Below are 23,715 nucleotides of genomic sequence, written 5' to 3' on the forward strand. Positions count from 1 at the left end.
GGAACATATTGTCATCCAACCATTGTCTAATATGTCTGATAGCCTTTCTATTCAATTTTTGCCAATCTCTATCAAACATGCCAGTCGGCTTGGCCTTATCACCTTCAATGGATTCATACAAATCCTTACAATAAAGAATATCTTCCATCTTTGGTTTCCAAATCATCCAATTTGATCCTGTAAGCTTGATCATGGTTCCCGTAGAACTCTCCATCTCAATCCACACAAACAACTATGCTTCCAAACCACCTTAGCTCTGATACCACTTGTTCGGTTTTTCGCCGAAGAAAACCCACTTTAATTACGAAGCAAATAAATATGTGGATAAAATAATCAAGCCAACAAGAGAGCAGTCACACAAGATAACACAAAAGATTTACGTGGAAAACCCTCCAACGAAGAGGGAAAAATCACGGGGCGAATCCGACGAAATATCCACTAATCAAATAAGTAATACAACGTCTTTCTCTCAAGTTTTTCACCCAAAACTTGAAACCATACAAGAAATAAGAGAGATAAAGGGTTTCCTCGTTTCGAACAACAAAACCTACTTTCTCACCAAAAAATATCTACTTCGATCTTTAAGTCGAAGAAACTCAAATCCTCACGAAGTCTCCGTGCAACGAGAGGATCCAACGACGCGGTGAAAATCTCCAAGAAGAACGCTCCAAAACCTAGGTTTTGATCCCACACAAAACCCTCAAAAGAGCACCCAAGAAAAACCCTAATTTTATTATTCTTCTTCTCTTCCCTCCTCTCTCTCTTTTTTTTTCTCTTTCTTTATTCACCTTTTTAACGTTTTTACTAAAACGTCACTACATGCCCCCACCGATAGACCTGGCAAACGGGTGGGTCGGGCCGGGTCAACCCGCGGGTGATGCGGGTGCGGGTCCACGGGTCGGGTGAGAAAATGACCCGCATTTTGGCGGGTCAAAATTTACGTGACCCGCACGGCCCGCGGGTGGGCCGGGTCAACCCGCGGGTCACCCGCAAATATGCTGCAAAGGGATTGTAATAATTATTTTGATTTGACAGCCTCTATTTTTCCCGTAATTGTCATAACCTCATAGATTTGGTATTTTTTTCGTAATTTTAAAATTTTCTAACCCTAGGTAATTTTTCATTCAAAACTTTATAATTTAGCTAATTTACTTTTGTGGTGTAATGATTACTTTTTTACATTTTCTAGGAACATTTTAGCAACATTTGGATGCGCGCATCTTTGCATACACAAAGGCCACTTGCCGAGAAATTTCCAAAGGAGAAGCTTGATAGCAAATTCTAATAAAATAAAAACCACATTTAAATGTTATCAACACTACTGGGCACTCTCACTTTATGTATGGCCCACACCATAGGATGATCCAAACCGTCCATTAGTTGGGCCATAGCCTAAATAGGTTATGCTCCAAAAATCATTTCCATAGGATGATCCTATCCCTCCAATCTGAATGTTAGAGGGTTGATCCTAACCCTCTATAGATCGGAGGGTTAGAATCAACCGATGGAAATAATTTTGGGGCATAACCTATTTAGGGTATGGCCCATCTAATGGACGGTTTGGAACTTTGGATAATCCTACGGTGCAGGACATACCGTACTTTTTATAAAGTGAGGAGTTACTCATAAAAAACAAACAGCAGTGATGATAACATTCTCAAAAAGATTAAAAAATACTGTAAAAATGCGGGTGCCCGCGGGTTGACCCGACCCGACCCGTGTTTTTGCGGGATGGGTCACCCGCGGGTTGGTTTTTGACGGGTCACGGAAACTTAGACCCGTGCCCGCAAATTTGCGGGTGGGCCGGGTCGACCCACGGGCACGGGTCACTTTTGCCAGGTCTACCCACCGACTAACTCGTTTCCTTTTTGCAATTTGGAAACAAATATCGTTTCCTATATTCAATAGGATTCGTGTAATACAGTAGGTGTGGGGCCTACTCATGGGCTGGACCCACAACACTTACACATTGCTGAATTTCTATTACAAATACAGTTGAGGTGAGAAGAACTCAATCAATACAAGATGTTGTGGGCCCCTGTGTAGAGATGTCATTACATGAAATTTACATTCATTGATGATCTAGCTTTAAGGGCATGTTTGGCAACCATGAAAATAAAATTCATGGACTATTTGTTTGCCAAAGGTGAGAGAAGGGTAGATAGGGCTGGTGAGAGAAAGATTTGAGAGGGTTGTGAGTGAGGAGCATGTTATAGGTTTCGTAATCAAAGAAAAAAAATATCTCTATTTAAAATAGGATTTTTGTTTCCCTGTTTTCCATCCCTATCACATGCTCTCCTAATTCAAAGCCTTTAAAAAAAAAAAAAACAATTTCCCTGTTTTCAGCTCCATCACATGCTTTCTTCACTCACCATCACCTCTCAAAGCTCTCTCCCACATGTTTGCCCATCTCTCTCACACTAGGTAAAAAGGATTCCATGGATTTTTTTTTTCATGGTTGCCAAACATGTCCTAAGCATGTCATTATATGAAACAACTTACCATAGTCACAAATATTTGTCTCAAGAATTAGTTGGGAAGGGTGTATCTATGGATAATTTAATCATCTTTATTATCTTTATATTACCTTTATTTTTACATTACTTTGCGTGTGATGGGATTGGTCTTTTGTCCTTGTCTGATTTCTAAATTCCTAACTTAAGAGAATTAAATTTCAAAGTTCAAACCCTTGAAATTCATCAAAGTTTTTTAATTAGTGATTTTTCATGCCTTGATAGGGACCTTTATTTGAGATCTTTCTATATCAACATCCATGTTATCGTATGTGCTTTCACTTTGCACGCAACCATATCTATTTGTCCACAAAATATTATAGAAATATAAATGGCAATTTAAAATTCTTAAATATAAAATATTGTGGTACTTAAAAAAATAGTGTAAATCTACTGTCCGGAGTAACTCACACCTAAAAGCTAGCCATTAGAAATATAAATGGCAATTTAAAATTCATTTCACTTATCCGATGTGGGACTATTTGCTTTTGCGTGGAAACTCCAACATCTACCTCTAAAACTAAGGGTGGACATGGTTCGGGTCCAACCCGAGGAACCGAACCGGTCAATTTGGTTTGGTTCGGTTCCAATTTTAAATGGTTCGGTTCTGGTTCAAATGTTTGGGAACCGATTATATATGGTTCGGTTCTAGGTTTGGGTGCCTGGAACCGAGAACCGAGCGTGATGCGCCCCTAACGGATAAAATCACCCCCCTAATGGTTCCGTGAGAATGGTTTACTTATGCTTGAGGATAAATTCACCCCCCTGTAACGTATTTCTTTGCCTTTTTAGAAAGTAGAAGACCACACGGAAATTTTCTCTATTAAGAAGATTAGTAAAAATATAAGATTATGCAAAATATCTCTATTTGGTCAAAGGTTGGATAAACCCAGAACCGAACCGAATGATCAAGTTCGGTTTGGTTCCAAAGATAAATGGTTCGGTTCTGATTCAATTTATGCGAACCGATTATATATGGTTCGGTTCTGGGTTATACCCAGAACCGAACCGAATCATGTCTACATTATGTGACTCATCGGTATCCTTTAATTGTTTAGAGAAAATAAATCCAAGTGTTCTTCTTTAAATATAAGATAATCCAAATAAAAAAACACAAACCTGATTTACAAAATAAATTAATATAGTAATGTACAAGAGATAATCCAAATAAAAAAGGGCAGTGATAAATCGACTCCCCATGTGTCTATCTCCCTCCGACACGGAGAGAGATAGACACATGTGGAGTCGATTTATCCATTTGGGGAGTCGATCTAAAGAAATTCACAAAATAAATTAATAGATAAGAAGACGAGAGAGTCCAGCTGAGTCCATCTGTCTCATCCGTACTTCTCACGTCCGGACAAAAAAACTATACGTCCGAAAATTGTAGTGTGTGGAAACTGACCATACTGCATTTATTGAGAAAGTGAGCTGTACATGCACTTATCGACAGCCACGTATACACTTTTGTCTGAAATATTACGCCGGATAAGACGATCTGCTTTTATTGACTCTGCTATAGCGTATAGGTGTGATTCCTATCTGTAGATACGTATGTACGTATAAACTGCTATTGATTCCTCGTATGCAAAGTTCAATTCCTCGGCGATTAAGCTGCGGCTATTCTTTTGTTAGGTGCCTAGATGGGTCCTACTTAGTGTGGAAAAAATTAATTAGATATTTCATCTGATATATTTAGCAGTTATGTTAGATTAGGAAACCCATTTAGATTAAAATAATCTATATTTGGTTATTTTTATTTTTATAATAAGATCTTTCTATGTTTACAATGCTTTATATAAGCATATGTTATTGTTAATGAAAATCAAAGAAGAAACTTGTTTGAGAAAGTGTGTCTTGTGCATAAAGGAAGACTGATCCTTCCCTTGAAGTGTACCAAGAGGATGATCTTCTTATCTTCCCTCTAAGAAGATCAATCACGTTATGAACCAATTCGGGTTCGTAACATGTTTCCAACAAGTTTTTTCAGATGGTCCAAGTTCGTGAAAATTACATAAAATGTAGTTCTTCCGTGATTTCAGGTGCTAATACCCACCATATGTGATAAAAATGCACTTGATCCAACACTCCTCATCGTTGGAGATCCTTTTGGGGATAGCCAGTTCAAGTTTATTTTTGCCTTGGATAGGTTTGCTATCCTTCATTCACCTACCACAATGTTTGGAATAGCACCAAGTAGGGGTGCAAGTTTGGCCCTGTCCCGCCCTGAGCCAGAACAAGGTCAGGGCTGGATTTTCCAACCCTAAGGGCGGGTCAGGGTTCATTTTTTTAGACCCTGACTCAGGTCGGGTCGGGTTCTGGGTTAATGCCTCGGGTACCATGACCCGGCCCGACCCTAAGTTTTCTATTATAGAATTGAACCATCTATGCATGTTTCTTTTGCTAAGTTTTCTATTATCTTGGATTGATGTTTCTTTAAATTATTATTATTAATTCTCTCTGTTGCTCGTCATGTTGTTGAATTCATATTGTCTTATTTTGTTACCTTTCTTTGTTTATTGATCATTTTGTTCTATATGTAGGTGGTTGCTTTATTTTTGACACTCTTAACAGGTATTTGCACTAGGGTCAATTAGGGCCGGCTCGGCCTGGCCCTGCCCAATCAGGGCCAATCAGGGCGGGCCAGGGCCAGCACTGAGCCTTGTAGGGCGGGCAATGGGTTGAGGTTTTTCGGCCCTGACTCATGGTCAGGGTGGGTCAGGGCCGAGATAATTGGTTCCAGGGTTGGGCTAGGGTTTTGAAAAACCCGACCCTGTCGCAGCCCTAGCACCAAGTTTGTGAAGGACCCATTTGTTTTGGCTCGCAGCCCTAGCACCAAGTTTGTGAAGGACCCATTTGTTTTGGCTCTTGGGAATCTATTGTAAGTTCAAAATTCTATTTTGAGTTCAAAACTGATTATTGGGCTCAAATTTACATTACTTGTTTTGGATTTTGAAAACCGATTGTGAGTCCAAAAGTGATTATTGGACTCAAATTTACACTTAATTTTGAGTCCACTAATCAGTTTTCCACTCACAATCAGTTCTCAAAATCCAAATGCCCTATTGAATTTAGATTGTTGCAACTGATTGTGGGCCAAAAACTGATTACTGGACTACTGCTTGGGGCCCACAATCAGTTGTCAAAATCTGAAACAAATACGGCCAAAACAAACAACACCTTAATTTTTAGTGTAATAATCAGTTTTAGACTCAAATCAATTCCCCAAAACCAGAAGAAACGGGGCCTACTTCAAATTGAATTTTGATGGTACCAATTTTTCATCGCGTTTTGCAAGATTAATGATCTGATTTCACATACATGGCTTCGTCTTGGACCCACCAGACTTTTTGCTTGATGTCCTCTATGAGAACACGTCTGGACTTTATCATCTAAGATTCAAATAATTTTATATATAACTTTTTACTAGGAAAAAATGTCATATACTCATATAACCTCTCTCTCTCCCAGGCCACTAACAATTTTAGATTTCTGCATGACATGTTATTTTAGTATGAAAACCCTAATCTCTCTCCCAAGAAGAAGAAGCTCCTCCAATTCCAATTTTCAACCAAACACAAGAATTCAACAGTCTTAATTGCACGACAGAGAGGCATGTTTGGCAACCAAGAATTTTTTTTAATGAAATCCTGATTTACCAGTGTGAAAAACAACTCTTTTATCTTATATTCAACCTAACAATACTCTTTTATCTTAAGTTGCCTTTGTTTTCCACGTGTAATCAAACAATGGAAAAACAAGAAATTCTGGAAAAGTTTTTCTTTTCCAAACTTTTCCAGAAAATTCCTGCAATCCAAACAGAGCTGAATGAAATATCAATTTCATATCCTTATCTCTTTATTTATTTATTTCATGATTACTAAACTACTCATATTCCAATAGAATCTTCAAATATGTGCTGCATTCTAAAACTGAATGGATGGATTCACATGCAAATAAAAAAGAGTGAAAATTTTATTAATTGAGATACTCCATGTCAATCTTTCTTTCCCATGGTAGTAACAATTTATCACATCACCTATAACCAATATTAAGAATAAATTTCCCATGAACTTTATTCAATATTTATTTTATTTCCTTTTATTTATTTTCATCTCACTTTTCCTGTTTTTATTGTTAGGTTCTTCAGTCTCCACTGTTTTTGTATCATATCTACCCATTACTTGTCTAGGAGACAGAAAAATTACCTTGTAATATCAGGAGGGTAGTTGAAGTGAGGACGCAGATGAAGAATTCGAAGTAGCGGGTTTGAAGGTGAGGAGAAATGCTTTGGCATTGCGCCACTCAATTTCCCGCCTTCCACTGTCCCATCCGCGCTCGGTCGCGAGTATCTCGATGACCTGAGGGAGAGCTCGGGCAGTTGCATCGGCATCGAGGAAAGCAAGCCTTGTTCTCCTGCCTATGAAATCCACGGCGGTTTCGCAATACTCATTCCTGGCACAGTAGGCCACCTCTGCCTCCAAGTAAGGGTAGCCATGGGCTAACCTTTTTCCCAAGTTTTCATCCTGTAGAACTTAAACTATCAGAAGTGGGAAGAAGGAACAGCAACAAAAGAGTAGAAAATAAGCTATTTTAAAATATGACATTGGTATAGTTAGCTATCCATTCCTCCTATTTTCATTTACTTGTACTTTTTTTGGGTGTAGGAATAAGCATAGTTCCAAAATTCCCCTGCATCATTGTCGACTTGCCAGGGTCGACTTCCTTTTACATTGACGCGTGTTATTGTCCAAGTCCACATTTTGCCCTACAAAGTCAATCAAAACTCCTTTGACTCGAGTAACAACGGCTGAAAACAAGTACTTGGCCGCGTCAATTGAGTACTCGATCGCACCACACCAAGTCAACTAATATTTAGTTTAACTGCTTGAAACAAAGAGGACAATTATTGACGGGTGGAAGTGCTAATTTTAAGAGTGGCAAAATAAGCCCCCTTTTTTAAGACATCTAACATTGCAAGTTTAAAAAATTGAGAATCCATAACACTGAACAACACTAATGGGGCAATTCAATTCTCCATGTGGTTAGATCCTTGGATAAGCTGTTCCTCTGATTGGTATCTCACGCAGACAAGTATTTTATTTTTTTTGTTTTTTTGAATGGTCTCACTCAGACAAGTTTACCAGTAAATTATCTGGTCTGATGTTCCCCAATTTTGTTCTGCTAATATTTTATCCCAGAACAAAGGTCGAAGTGAACAAAGGTCGAAGTGAACAAAGGATCTTTGGTTATAGAGTCAGAGGCCAAAAGTGTCGTATCAATTCAGAGAAACTAACCATGTTGCTGACTCTTTGGACGAAAAGAGAGTCATACATGCTAGCAGTGGAAGGACCTTCCTAGAAGCAGTAGGGGCACATTAAGATGTAACTCTTTGGGCGTCCCTAATATTCATTGTAAGTAATTTCCCTTTTATTTTGGTTTTGAGGTAAGGTGCTATGTCTCCCTCTTGTACTTTTATTCATCAATAAAATTTCAGGTGCGCCCGGGTTCCTAGATAAATTCCACATAAAAAAGGAGTTCCATTATTAAAACAAGGAAGGGGGATATCAATTCCCTTTTTTTATTTCAAATTTATTTGAAGTAGAGCTATGAGAAAAATAAATCACTCAAGCATCAACTAACAATAAATTCTCAGAAATCTTAAGAGCAAATTCAAGCAAAGATGGGAGCTTTTGGAAATTGCTTCTAACCTGTGCTATAGCTGCGACACGTTCGGCCATGGATCCATATGAGTGTGAAAGGTGTTTGGCAATATCAGCATCTAGTGTCTGGGGCACCAATCTTCCGTCAAGTGTTTTCTTTGTACGCACAAATGAATGAGCTAGTATAGCAAAAGAGGATGGTAACCATCCATACGCACCAGTGACTGGAAGATGAGCTGTTACACAGTCATTCAATGGTTCCAGCTTCCCATGCTTAATTGCAGCATCAACTGCGTCTTCTGCCATGCTGAAAATCAAGATTAGAAAATATCAGTTCATTTGAAAACCCAATATGAACATGTCAACGTCCGACGTTATAACTTCAAGATGCCCAATAAATGAATCACGAGAATATGTAAAAGAATATGATAACGTCTGATACAAAAAAGTAGTAAGAACAACAAAAAATAATAAGAATCTATAACTGTGTTAAGATTTTAACAGTCATCCACTGTATGCTCTTTAGGTGTCCTTCAATTTGTATGTTAAAGGTGATGAAAGATCTGAAAAATGAATATTTGATAGACAGTGTTGTTAAAACTGACAAACAATAGTTAAAATGTTTCTTTTTAAAGATAAAAAATTAATAATTATCGTTATAATATGAAGAATATTTTAAAAATTCGATATCTACAACATGGTTAGTATTTTTTGTCATTCAAAAAAAAAAAAAAAAAACATGGTTAGTATTTTCAAATGAGTTAAAAAAAATTCGAAACTAACAGTAACAGGTAAGGGTTCCTTCCAAGTTTGCACTCTACCAGCCAATGCAAAGATCACCCATGTTGATTTTATATAATATCAGGGACGTGGATAATATTCTATAAAATTGGAGTTCGAATTCTGTGTCTGACATCTGAATCAGTCATTGAGACTTTTGGAAACAAAGCATACATCTCCATACAGTATAAAATTGGATGGATTCCAGGATCCATTTGATGATACCCACTGGTCGATTCAGTGCTGGATTAGTTAGTAAAATGAACCAGGTTTTGATCGTCAAAGCTGAATTGAACATAGAAATCAAGTACATTTCCCAGTTGAACCTGGGTTTTTAAAATTGCTTCTTTAAGCGGATTGGACCAGCACAGAAAATTACCTACGATAAGTAGTCCATTTCCCACCAGTGATTGTGACCAATCCATAGCGATCGAGATGCACAATATGGTCCCTAGAAATGCTTGCAGTGTCCTTTGCCGAAGGATCAGTGGCCAAAGGACGTATTCCGCTCCATGCAGAAAGAACATCTGAGCGCTGGACCTGAAAATAATAGAACTTTAATAAAGCCCTTGCATTCAAGTAGCAATTTGTTTTTCTCACATAGCATGTGCAAATAAGTACTTAATTAGATATTTCAAAGGAAAGATGACAAGCCATGATCACAACAAGAAACAAGCAAATTGTTATTAGTCATGTTTGTTTGAAAAACTTGTGAAAGGTATGCTGCTCAACGAATTTCTAAATCTGTAAAATAGATAGACTGATGAAATACTTGGCAACTCATTGACTGGATGAAAAATCAGCAAAAGACAAGGGAGAAGAGGAAAGAAAAATGAAAAATAAAAGAAAAAGGAGAAATTAATTTTTATGTTAGTGGATTTGGCTGTTTGGGTTTAGGGTTAGAAGTTAGACCTGGAAGAGAAAAAGTAGGTTTTACTTTTAGGGCCAGTTTGGATTGCAGGAATTCTTTGGAAAAGTTTGGAAAAGAAATTTTGTTCCAGAATTATTGGTGTTTCCATTGTTTGATTAGACATGAGAAAAAAATAAACTTGAACCAGCACGGTTCAAGTTTTATTTAGAGGGACCATCGGGTTATGATGATATCTCTCATAATAACCTAGAACCATATCATTTCCCTCTAAATCATGGGAAAGGGAAAAACTCCTACAAAAAAATTATTCCAAATTTTTTTTTCCTGCAATCCAAATAGTGCCTTAAAGTTTCACCTCTCTGGTTAAACATAAGAGGAATGACTGCAACAGGTTAAAGCCATGGTTTTAAATTTCCCTGCCATTTCCCCAAAACGATCCCCATCCCCACCGAAACGAAACTCAATGGATTCCTTCCACATCATTATTTCCATTGAAATTTCAAAATTTCTACCAAAATTCTCAAAATTCGACCGAAATTGTTGGAATGACAAAGATGTTATGATTTACATCGTATAAAGTTATTTTTCTCAAAATAAAAAAATATATCCCGCCCTAATCTGCTGTAAATTAAAAAAAACATTGCAAATTGTTGAGGAAGAAAATGAGAGAGAAAGTTAAGTGAGTTAGGGAGTCTCCCCCTCACTTGTGTATTTATATATAATGAGAGATATACAAAAGACCAATATGCCCATAGGCATATACATACACTAACACTCCCCCTCAAGCTAGAATGTATATGTCAAACATTCCTAGCTTGCTACAATTATCACTCGATTTGGCTTTGTTCAATGGCTTGGTAAACATATCCGCTAATTGGTCAACCGATCTAGTGAACAATGTGCATATTTCTCCTTTTTGAATCCGATGCTGGATGAAGTGACAATCAACCCCGATATGTTTAGTTCTCTCATGAAAGACTGGATTTGTGGCAATGTGAATCGCTGCCTTGTTGTTACAATATAACTGAGAAGGAGATGATGGGGAGAAGCCGATCTCTGACAAGAGAGAGAGTAACCAAATGAGCTCTCCACCTGTGTGTGCCATAGCTCTATACTCCGCCTCTGCACTAGATTTGGAGATAACGTCATGTTTCTTACTTCGCCATGACACAAGGTTACCTCCCACAAATGTCTAGTATCCTATGATAGATCTCCTATCAGCTGGAGATCCTGCCCAATCTGCATCTGTGTACCCTTCTATCTTCTGATGTCCATGTTTCTTGAATAGCAACCCTCTACCTGGAGCACTTTTCAAATACCGAAGAATCTGAAGAACTGCTGCCCAGTGTGAAGTACAAGGTGAACTCATATGTTGGTTGACAGCACCAACAACAAAGGAGATATCTGGGCGTGTGACTGTAAGGTAGATAAGTTTACCAACCAGCCTCCTGTATCTGCCTGGGTCATCTAACAAGTCTCCGCCTTCAGGTAGTAACTTCACATTTGAGCCCATGGGAAGTGAGGCAGGTTTCACTCCAAGATAACCCGTCTCTTCAAGCAAGTCTAAAACATATTTCCTCTGTGAGAGAGATCCCCTTTGTCGAATATGCAACTTCAATACCCAAGAAATATCTAAGACGACCCAAATATTTGGTACAGAACTCATTTTGCAAGGTCTTCAATTTCTGGATCCCAGCTGTATCACTGCCAGTGATGATGATGTCATCGACATAGACTATCAAGAGTACACACCCAACTGTAGACTGACAGCTGAAGACAGAATGATCAACTGCACACTGCTTCATACCAAAGCGCATAATGGCATCACTGAACCTTCCAAACCATGCTCTAGGAGACTAGTTGAGACCGTAAATGGATTTCTTTAATCGACACACAGAGGATGACATCTCCCCCTGAGCAACATACCCAGGAGGTTGCTCCATATAAACTTCCTCTGTGAGCTCACCATGAAGAAAAATATTTTTGACATCCAACTAATGTAGAGGCTAGCCCTGATTGACAGCAAGAGAAAGTAGAACACGCACTGAAGGAATCTTCGCCATAGGAGAAAATGTCTCACCATAGTCCACCCCAAACGTCTGAGTGAACCCTTTTGGCAACCAAGCACGCCTTAAGGCGCTCAACAAAGCCATCAGGCAAATATTTCGCTGTATAGACCCAACGACACCCAACAGGACATGCACCATGAGGCAAAGTAGCTAAGTCCCAACTCTGATTGGCCTGAAGGGCATCCATCTCAAGGTCCATAGCAGCGCGCCACCCCGGGTGATCAAGTGCTGCAGCCAAGGACTCTGACAAAGAAACAGAAGATAGAGAGGACACAAAACTGCGAAAAGTAGGCGTGAGAGCATCATAGGAAACAACAGACGAAATAGGATGAGCAGTGCTATAAGAACGAGTGCGAGAGAGACGCTCACGATAGATAGAATTTCCATTTAGGGGGAGTCTCTCACGATATAATGAGCCCTGGGAAGACTCGACTCATCCATCTGCCTTCTTAGTGGGAGAGAGACGCTCTTTCTATCTTCTTCACACGAGTAGGGTTTTTCTTCCTATTTTCTACTGGTTCAAGGCGATTTCAGTCCTTCCGTGAAAAGAGCTGCTGTCTACTCCATCCTTCCGTGAAGGAGAAGAAGAAGAAGGAGGAGGAGGGAAAAGATCCAATTTCCAAGTATGATTTTCTCACCTTCTTCTTCTTTCTCCTCTGCCTTTCTCTCTCACTTTGAAAAGAGGCTGAGTTTTTTTTTTTTGAACGGCATTCTGAGTTTTCTATCCTCAGTTCCTCACAGATTTCTGTAAAAACATATTTGTCTTATTAATGATGGTCCAAAGCAAATCCCTTGATAATTAAAATATCTATATTGGCTGGATTACACTAAAGGTTTTCAACAGGTATCGTTTTATTCACCAGGTGTCTGTTCTCTCATGAAACAACAAACAATTTTATTTTTATAAAGTGATTAGTTAGGGACCATTGCAGAAGACATTTCGTCGGCTTGCAGTTGCAAGAGAGAGTATCCACATAGACTCACTTCTCAAAGTTTTTGTCTTACTAATGAGGGGCTCTCTCTCATAACAAATTTTGTCTTATGCATGATAGTCCATAGCAAATCCACTTATAAAAATACCTATATTGGATGACTGTTGCATGAGAGTGTGTCCACGTTTTTATAATGTTCTCAACAGATGTCGTTTTATTCACCATGTGTCTGTTCTCTCATGAAACGACAAACAATTTTATTTTTATAAAGGGATTTGTTAGGGACCATTGCAGAAGACATTTCCTGGGCTTGCAGTTGCAAGAGAGAGTATCCACATAGACTCACTTCTCAAAGTTTTTGTCTTACTAATGAGGTGCTCTCTCTCATAACAAATTTTGTCTTATGCATGATAGTCCATAGCAAATCCATTTATAAAAATACCTATATTGGCTGGCTCACGTATACTCAGTTCTCTACAGATTTTGTCTTATTCACGAGGTGTCTGTTCTCTCATGCAACAACCAACAAATTTATTCTCTTTTATTAATATATCACCTTTAAAAAAAGGAATTTTTTTTGGAAATAATATAATCACGGCTTTCCTTCCTATTGTACACCTGTACTATGCATGGGTCATGGGTGTACACTAGGAGCACAGTATCACATTAACTATGTATGGGTGAAGAGTAGGATTTGTTTCTCCCATAGGATGCCTTTCAAGCTAATATCATAAAAAATGGCACTTGTTATAGTTTTTTTCATGAACTGCCTGCATTTACAAAAAATAAAACTTATCCATCCAGATTAAGATTTACTAAATTAACTACTTATATATTTCTAGATTAATTTTCAATTTAGTACCAAAAAACAAGAAAATATTCACAAAATATACTTTTTCGCAGGTAAAATGTCTACTAGTAACAATACGTACAAAGATGTTAACGAGAATGTAGATGTCCCACTGTGGAATCATGTAGAGAAGTTGCGCCGGTGTGAAGGTGGGGGAGGAAATTGGCAGATCAAATGTAAGTTTTGTAATGAAGAATTCAGAGGCTCGTATTCAAGAGTGAAATCCCACTTGCTGCATATTAGTGGGAAAGGAGTTAGAAAATATACTGCATTAGACCCCACGATGTTAAATACCTTAAAGAAAGAAAGTGATGAAGATAATTGAAGAAAGCAAATGGCAAATGCGGCAGCTAAGGCAGCTTCAGCACCACTGCCAAAAATGACCGTTGACGACTCTATTAGAAAAAGGAAACTTTTAGAGAGTCCGATTGCCCAGTCATTTAACATGGCTTCTAGGTTGAGATGGATACAATGATAGTTCGCTTTATTCTTCGGGGCTATCATTTAATCTTGTCCGATCTCCTTATTTTAGAGCATTGATAAAATATGCTTGTGATAGTAATTTAAAGGGTTACATGCCAGCATCTTACAACAAGCTTAGGACAACCCTATTTGCAAGGGAAAAGGGCAATCTTGACAATATTTTAAATACTGTCAGAGCGGCATGGGGTCGAACAGGGGTATTTATAGTGTCTGATGGATGGACGGATGTGCAAAGGAGACCACTCATAAATTTTATGGTTGTTTCACAGAGTAAACCTATGTTTTTAAAATCCGTTGATGCGAGTGGAGAATACAAGGATGCGTCGTACATGGCAAAATTATTTCTTGAAGTTATTTCTGAGGTTGGGCTAGAGAAGGTGGTGCAAATTATCACTGACAATGCACCTGTTTGTAGATCTGCAGGGCTACAGGTTGAAGCCATTCACCCACACATATTTTGGACACCGTGTGTAGTCCATACACTGAACTTGGCTTTGAAGAACATATGTTCGCTGAGTAACACAACTGAGAATTTTAAAGCGTTTATACAGTGTGAATGGATAGTGGATATTGACAAAGACGTGAAGGTGATTAGAAATTTCGTTGTGAATCATTCAATGGCACTCGCCATTTTCAATAGATTTTCAAAGTTGAAATTATTAGGTTTGGCTGAAACAAGATTTGCATCCACAATTCAAATGGTTGCACGAGTTCGAAAAGTCAAAACGGCCCTTGAAAAGATGGTGATGTCTGAAGACTGGAGACATTATAAAGATGTTGCCGACGTCCAGAAAGCAAATAAGATAAAGGAGTGTATAGTGTCCGATACATGGTGGGACAATGTTAAACCCAACTAGGGTTTCAAGAAACGGTCAGATGTAGTGCACAATAGTTGATGCCAACGAGAGAGATGCAGAGATGGGGTTGAAAGGGAGAAACCCACGCCAATAACAATTCTGTGGGAGAAAATCCACTGACCAAAACAAACTTCTCTGGGTGTCCATGTTGAGGGCATGCGACACTGATCGTCCTACACAACATCTTGTGTATGAGATGTGGGATTCTATGATTGAGAAAGTGAAGGACATTATTTTTCATCATGAGATGAAAGATCCTCATTTAGATACTTCGGCATTTTATGATGTGGTACAGACTATTTTGCTTAGTAGATGGAACAAAAGCAACACTCCTTTACATTGTATGGCCCACAGTCTGAATCCGAAGTATTACAGTGACCGATGGCTATCTGAGGGCGGTGTAGATCAAAATCGGGAGTCTCCACATGTAGATAGAGAAATATCAATTAATCGAGATAGATGTTTTGAGAGCCTCTTTCCAAATGTAGCCGATCGACAATCCATCCGCAGTGAGTACGGACAATTTTCTGCCGGAGTTGGTGACTATGGCTGTTGGGAGGTTATGTCTGATAGATATTCTGAAGATCCTATCGTGTGGTGGGCGAAGAATGGCTCGAGCACTCCTGTGTTACAGGCATTGGCGGCAAAAATTCTATCACAACCAGCTTCTTCATCGTGTTGTGAAAGAAATTGGAGCACGTTTGCACACATCCACTCTTTAAAGCGAAACAAGATGACATCATCAAGAGTGGAAGAGTTGGTCTTTGTGCATTCCAATTTACGTCTTTTATCAAGGCAGCAAAGTGAATATAAGGATGGTCCTTCACGACATTGGGATGCTGTGGGTGAAGGCTTGACTGTTGAAGGGGCTTCCAGTCTTCAAGATGCAGAATTATACTTGGACGAGGATGATTTAGATCCTTCATTGTTCGATGAAGACAAGCAAAGTGGAAAGAATTAGTCGAGGAAGGTATGTTTTTAAATATTTTATGTTCATTTTTTCTTTAATTTTTATTTCATAGTCTAAATATCATGGCTAACCATTCATGCACTAATATTTTTATTGCAGTCGATTGGAATTGGATTATGAGTTTTTGAGGAGCTGAATTGGAATTGGAATTGGATTATGAGGTTTTGAGGAGCAACAAGATGGGACAAATTTCGGCACTCCAAATATTTGAAGTTTTTTTGTTATCTTTTTTTGCATGTTGTTTGGGTTAGAGGCAAGGTTTATGCCTCCTTTTGTAAGTTGTAATGTTATATTTTGATCAATGAATTGAAGGTGCGCCCGGGTTTTGAATTATAAAAGCATATTTCTATTTGGGTTAGAGGAACATTTTTTAGAATACTATTATGGTTGTTATATAGAGTTTTGAATTATCAAAGCATATTGAATGTTGCTTAATTTTTTTATAATATATATATATATATATATATATTTAAATTTTTAAATATTTTTAAAATACTTAATTAATTTAATTAAAATACCAAATCCGATGCCGAATCCGAATCCCTGTTTTTTGGATTTGCCGAATCCGACACCTCGAATTCGTGTCGGATTCCGACACCCGAATCCGAATCCATGCAACATAGAATTTATCCAAATCAGGCCCAAGGTTGTGGACAAAGCAAACACACCCGAATCTCAAGGAGTAAGAGAAAATGGCTCATGATAAGGACGTAAAATTGAGAAAGGGGATCGGCCACCTAGAACCGAAGAAGGAAGCCGATTGGCCAGATAGTTAGCAGTGAGAACTGCATCAACCCAATAAGACTTGGGAACTTGCATCTGGAAGAGAAGAGTGCGAGCTCCATCCAATAATGATCACATTTTCTGTTCGACAACACCATTCTGTTGAGAGGTGTGAGCGCAGGAAGATTGATGTAGGATACCACGAGTGGAAAGAAATTCCTCAAGCCATTGGATTTTGAGAAATATTCCCTAGCATTATCAGTGCAAAGGCATTTAAGAGTGCAATTAAATTGGTAACTTCTGAATGAAAAGTACGAAAAACAGAGAACACTTCTGAGCGATCTTTCAGTAGATAAAGCCAACACATACGTGAATAATCATCAATAAAAATAACAAAATAACAATGTCCAAAAACAGAGGTAGTCCGCAAGGGACCCCATACATCGGAATGCACTAAATCAAAAGGGTGTGAGGCCCGACTAACAGGTCTAGACGGGAAGGACACCCTATGGTGTTTCCCAAGTTCACAGGCCTTGCACGAAAAAGGGGTAACAGAAGAAGAAACAATAGATGTCCGCCGCAAACGATCAAGGCTGGGATGTCCAAGACAGCAATGCCACTGATATGTGTCGCTAGAGTTGTGTAAAATGGTACGAGGAGGGCCACAGTCCAGACGATAAAGCCCATCAATCTCACAGCCCGAGCCAATCGTCCTCCCAGTCAAGAGATCCTGAAACAAGCAATAAGAGGGATAAAATGAGACAGAACAGTTGAGATTTTTAGTAATCTGACTAACTGAGAGTAAACTAAAGGGGGCCTTTGGCACACATAGAACCGAAGACAATGTAAGTCCAACACGAGGAGAAATATCACTAACACCAAAGATAGGAGTGGAGCTCCCATCAACAAGTGTGATGGACTGATCAGAAAGGGGACGAAATGAACTAAGTGAGGAAGAAATACCTATCATATGATTGGAGGCTCCAAAATAAATGATCTAGTAGCTGGAGCTAGTAAGAAGAGATGTAGGGGAGCTACCTGGTTGAGCAAAAGTCGCAGTTGGGGGATGGCTGGAAGATCTTAGACGCTGTAACTCATCATAGTCCGCACGAGACATAAAGACCCCATCAGCCTGAGGCCCAGTGCTGGGCGGAAAGGAAGTACGGAGGGCTCAAAAGAATCTGGTGTAGCGAGATGTGCAGAGCGGCCAAAACGAGCCCCAGATAAAGGACGAAGCTCAAGGTGCAGTACATAGCAAGTCTCCATATAGTGTCCCTCAAGATGACAATGCGAGCAATATGGACGTGGTCAGCCACCACGCCCTGCGGGAAGATCACGTCCACCGCCACGACCACCATGACCAGAGTCACGGCCACGGCCATGGCCAAAGGTGCCCCTACCACGTGTAGCACGATCACCTATGCCATAGGCAGCAGTGTCAGTAATATCGACCGAAGGAGTCGACACATAGTCACCAAGAGCACACTGCTAGGCACGTAAGTAAACCTCCTAAAGAGAGGGCATCGTGCCAGATCCAAATATCTGCTGACGGAGATGCATGAACTCAAGACCCAAAGTCTCAAGAAACTGAACGACACATATCTGATCACGCTGTTGAGGGCCGTAGTCAAATCAGTGGTAAGAGTGATAAGAACATCTAATTGCTGGCAATAGGAAACAAACTGATTGTAGTAGGTGGAAAGAGGAGTATCTTCGCGGCGAAGGTTCATCCACTGAGAATAGGTGGCACAGATTCGAGATAGGTTGCCTTTCCCAGAGAAGGTAGTAGCAGTATGATCCCAGACCTGGCGAACAGTAGGAAAGTGTATCATGGTCCCGGAAATCTCAGGCGACATACTCTGCCAGAGGAGAGTACGAATAAGGGCATCATCCTGCTCCCACTTCTCATAAGTGGGATCATTGGAAGAAGGTGGGTCACGATGAATAATGGAGATCTTCCCCCTAACAATCAGATAGGTCTCTACAACCACTTTCGAATTCAGATAATTGGAACCATCAAGTCTAACTGTGGTCATGGGAGGAAATGAACAATTGATCGAAGAAGGGGGAGTGGGGAGGGGGGGGTTATGAGAGGAGGATGAGCGAGACGTAGGAATAGTAGCCACAGGGGGCTACCCGCGGGATGGATCCTCAATCACAGGACTATCCATGAGGAAATGATCGAAGAGAGAGAAGCAACCGACGAGAAGAGACGATGACGGGGCGGAGATCACAAAAAATCAATGATGGAGATCGTGGCTCCGAAGAGAGACATGAGAAATATGGCATGAGAGGAACTCTTGATGATATGAAGGAGACAAATAGACCGAGGTATAAAAGATCGAAGCCGCGAAGATGAGTGAAAATTATGTGAAAGTGATTTAAGCCATTAGAAGAAGGAGAAAAAAGAGAGAGAGGTGGGGCTAAGTTAGGGAGTTTCCCCCTCACTTATGTATTTATATATAATGAGAGATATACAAAAGACCAATATGCCCATAGGCATATACATACACTAACACAAATCAAAGAAACACATTTTTTCCTGTTTTTCAATAGATTTTTTTTGGAAATCCCCACATAAAAACATTTAAGATTTTTAATCTTCGTCGGCACCTTTGTGGGCCCATTCTACTAACAGAAGGTGGCCACACTTTTCATTTCGATGTGAAGAGTCACGGGAATTTCAAATTTCAAAACCTAAGCATCGTACAAATGATGTCTTTGACTAAGCACCGAAAAGGAAAATATTTTTTTTTGTATGCCATTTTATTTTACATTTCATTTCATTAATGTAGAGAATGATATTTGGTAGGCAACATCATTGAACTCCACATCAAAGTAACCGAATGTTATGCACAGGATGTCATAATACCTCGTAATTCTATGCAGTATTGACATAGAGTTTGGGTTTTTGGAGGGGAGACTGATCATTGTACTTTCTGATACTTCATTACATTGTACTTCGTTATTGACTTTACTGTTCCAGACATGTGCGACAATGCATGCCACTAGGTGTTAGATGTGATTAAGCCTATAAGATTTCCACTGAAACTGAAATGTTTCGTTTTCATGCCGACTGAAACCGAAACTGAAATTTAAAACCTTGGTGAAAACATCATACCACTTTCAAATCAACTAGAAACATGGAATACACACACTAAAGGAATGGGACAAGTTCAGGAGGATACAGAAGGAGAGGACATAGGTCCTTAAGATGATCACAAGCTTTAACAGGAAGAAAGAAACTCAACCCCTATCTAAGGATATTAAGGAGGCCAGCTTAAGGAGAAATTCAAAAAACTTTCTATTTAAGAGAAAATCAGATGCTGGCAACGGCCTAGAACCAAGTGGCTTCAAGAAGCTGACAATAACACTACTTTCATCCATGGGATTTCAAATGTTAGCAATGGAGGTGCAAAGGGATGTCATTTCTCCTATAAGAGACATGGTTCCAGGCCTTGATGGATTTTCATGGCCTTCATTCGGGAATGTTGTGACTTCATCCATGAGGACGTGTTTGTCGTTTTCTTGGAATTCCATAGCATATAACTTTGCATAGAAGCATAGCATTCATAATGATTACCCCTAAACAGGACAGTGCTCATTCTTTACGAGATTTTGAACCTATCAGTCTTGTTAAAAGTGCGCATAAGATTATCAATAAGGTCCTTGCTTCTTTGCTAAAGTTCTGAGGCTGATCATTTCTAAGGCTTATTGTGCCTTCATTGTCTATAGGCAAATCTTCAATAGGGTGATCATTGTCCATGAGTGTATCGACTATCATCATAAGAGTGGAAGAAATGGTCTCCTTAGTAAGCTTGATATTGGAGCGATGCCATCCTCAGCTCCTGTTTCTTGGCTAATCGACTTCCCTCTCGATTTTATATGGTAATTCCCGCTTCTCAGTCTTACATCCTCATAGTGATCCATTTCCTCTCACTCCACGAGTCTTTGGTCGTGTTTGTTTTGTTCAGAACCCCACCCCTAGCCTGGATAAATTGGACCCTAAGGAGGAGCGATGTATCTTTTTGGGCTACTCTCGTACCCAGAAAGGTTATCGATGTTACAGTCCTCGGTTATGCAGGCTATTTGTTTCTGCCGATGTCACATTTTTTAAGTCCATCTCCTTCTTTACTACTCCCACTGAGAGTAGCAAAGTTGTGCCCGACTCGCAGGTCTCTCTTCCTCTTCCCATTCTACCGACTCTGTTGAGTCCACTTCCACACCATTGCAGGTTGCAGGTGACTCCGGCCCCTACTCCAGCTCCTACGAAGGTCTATCAGCGGCATCTGACGCCAGATGTCCATCACCCCCCCCTGCGGGCCCGAGGCAACATCTTCTCAGCCGGAGATACCGACTCCTCCCTCTCAGGTACCTATTCTTCCCTCTCCTGATGTTCCTTTAAATTCTCCTATTGATTCACGTACTTGTTTCCCGTACCACTGCACGTCCCATTTTAACTGTTGTATTTTATAATCGTCTCACCCCTAAGTTTCATAGCCCTGTGTCTTTCTTGTCTTCTGTTTCTTTGCCGCAGTCTGTGCCAGACACCCTTGCTCAACTAGGTTGGGGTGCTGCTATGGATCTTGAGATGACCGCTCTTTAGGCCAATCATACTTGGGATTTGGTCCCTCTACTTCATGCTGCTCAGCCCGTGGGCTATCGTTCGGTCTTTACCATCAATTATTTGCCAGATAGGACAGTTGAGCGCCTTAAGGCGGGCTTGGTTGCCAAAAGATATATGCGGACATTCGGGGTTGACTAAACTGAGACATTCTCTCCCGTCGCCAAAATTCCCTCGGTTAGAATGTTGGTTTCCCTAGCCGTCAAAAGATGATGGCCCTTATATCAGTTTGGTATCAAGAATGCCTTTCTACATGGAGACCTCACTGAGGAGGTTTACATGGAGTAAACTCCTGGATATGTTGCTCAGGAGAGATGTCCTCCTCATTTTGCCTATTTCACAAATCTTTATATGATGCCAAACAATCTCCTAAAGCATAGTTTGGGAGATTCAGTGATGCTATTATGAGATTTGGCATGAAGCAATGTACGGTTGACCACTCAGTTTTTAGTCATTGGTTTGATGCTAGGTATATCCTTCTCATAGTCTATGAGGATGACAGTATCATTACATGAAGTGACACAATGGGCATACAGAAATTGAAGGCCTTCCTGTAAAAAAAATTCCACTAAAGACCTTGGGTGTTTGAGATAATTTTTGGGGATTGAGGTAGCTTACTCTCGTAGTGGTCTCTTACTTTCGCAGACGAAATATGTAGTAGATCTATTGGATGAGACATGTTCTATGGGTCTACAATCAGCTGATGTTCCCTTGGACCTGAATACAAAGCTGCTTCTAGATGAGGGAGACTTGTTAGATGACCCTGACAGATACATGCTGTTGGTTTGAAAGCTTATATACCTCATAGTAACTCGCGGTAGCTAGCCAGTTCATGAGTGCACCACGTATCTCCCACTGGGCAGCCGTGATTCAGATTCTTCGCTACTTGAAAAATGCGTCAGGAAAAGGCCTGCTGTTCAAGAGACATGGACATGAGAAGTTGGAAGGATTTTGTGATGCAGACTGGGCAGGGTCACCAACAGATAGGAGATCCACCACTGTATAATGTACCTTTGTTGGGGGTAACTTATTTTTGTGGAAAAGTATGAAGCAATACGCAATAGCCAAGTCAAGTGCAGAAGCAGAATATTGAGCCATGTCACATACAAGTGGAGAGCTTATCTGGTTGCGCTCTCTCCTATCTGAGATTGGTTTCTCTTCCTCATCCCCAGCTCAGCTATATTATGACAATAAGGCTGATATCCATATTACTACCAACCCGGTTTTTCAAGAGAATCAAGCACATAGAGGTGGACTGTCATTTCATACGTCAGAGAATCCAAAAGGGACAGATATGCACTACCTTCACTCGATCGGTGGATCAACTAGCTGATGTGCTTACCAAGTCATAGAGTAAAGCAAAACTAAATGATATACACATTCCATCTTGAGGGAGAGTGTTTGAAGATGTATATGGGTCTTAAGGGTGGGTAGTTTTGTCATTGTACTCATCTTTACACACACACACACACTAGTGTAGGGGAGAGATCCCTAGCTCAATCTTTCTTCTCATTCTCTTCTCTCCTCTCTCAACATTGAGAAAGCCTATGAACGCTTTGCCTGACAGTTTTTGGATTATTTTCTAGATAGGCTGGGCTTCAAGACGAGGTGGAGAAGATGGATAAGGAGTTGCGTTTCGCTTGCTTGGCTCCCCATCCTTGTCCATGAGTCGTGTAAGGGATTCTTTAGAAATTCTAAGTATTACAACGAAAAAATCCTCTATCCTCATTCATAATCACAACTATGGCAAAGGTGCTTAGCAAGATTTTATACAAGGCTAACAAGGGTGATCTATTCAATCGGTTAAAAATTGACCCATCTGATCAGTAGATTAGTCATCTTCAGCATAAACATGATACCCTCATCTTCTGTGGGGCTTTGGAGAGTCGGGATAGTAACCTTAAGGGTGTCCTCAAATGCTAAGAGGGGGTCCTAGACAACAAATCAACTTGTAAAAGTCAGTTGTGATGGGGGTTTCAGGTTGAGATGCTGGTTAATGAGAGGATAGTTGGGATTTTTTAAAGTGGGGTGGAATGTCTGCCTTCTTACTAAATTTTCCTTCTTATTTGTGTGGGCATACCTTCTAAAGCCCTTAAAGTTTCAATTATCGAGAGATTCAAGCATAAGTTATCGTCTTGGAAGAAAGTGTGCTCTCTTGGTGGGAGGATTGCCTATGATTAAATTGACTTTGGCTAATCTGCCAATTTATTATATGTCAATGTTTCATTGTCCGCAACTATAATTGACACATCGAAAAGACTTCGAAGAGATTATCTTTGAAATGATGGGGAAGAACATAGGAGATGTAACTTGGCTAAAAATAGGTCCACCATTTGTAAACCAAAAGAGGGGCATGAAATTAAATACCCAAGATAGATGA

General features: G+C 39.8%; 1 protein-coding gene across 4 annotated transcripts in view; it reads right to left on the bottom strand.

The window, feature by feature from the left end:
• Nucleotides 1-6,470: 6,470 nt before the first annotated feature.
• Nucleotides 6,471-23,715, bottom strand: part of LOC143857768 (glycerol-3-phosphate dehydrogenase SDP6, mitochondrial-like) — a 42,485-nt gene continuing 25,240 nt past the window's right edge. For all 4 annotated transcript variants that reach the window (XM_077368242.1, XM_077368241.1, XM_077368240.1 and 1 more), the window contains 3 exons: nt 9,336-9,496; nt 8,225-8,483; nt 6,471-7,039 (listed from right to left, as the gene is read on the bottom strand). In XM_077368242.1, the coding sequence (XP_077224357.1) occupies nt 6,731-7,039; nt 8,225-8,483; nt 9,336-9,496 (729 nt within the window). In that variant the 3' untranslated portion in view covers nt 6,471-6,730. The remainder of the gene's footprint in view (nt 7,040-8,224; nt 8,484-9,335; nt 9,497-23,715) is intronic.

This window comes from Tasmannia lanceolata, unplaced genomic scaffold, assembly GCF_043159265.1.
Source record: "Tasmannia lanceolata isolate RefF3 unplaced genomic scaffold, GAP_Taslan_0.1 ptg000025l, whole genome shotgun sequence".
Classification (NCBI taxonomy): Eukaryota; Viridiplantae; Streptophyta; class Magnoliopsida; order Canellales; family Winteraceae; genus Tasmannia; species Tasmannia lanceolata.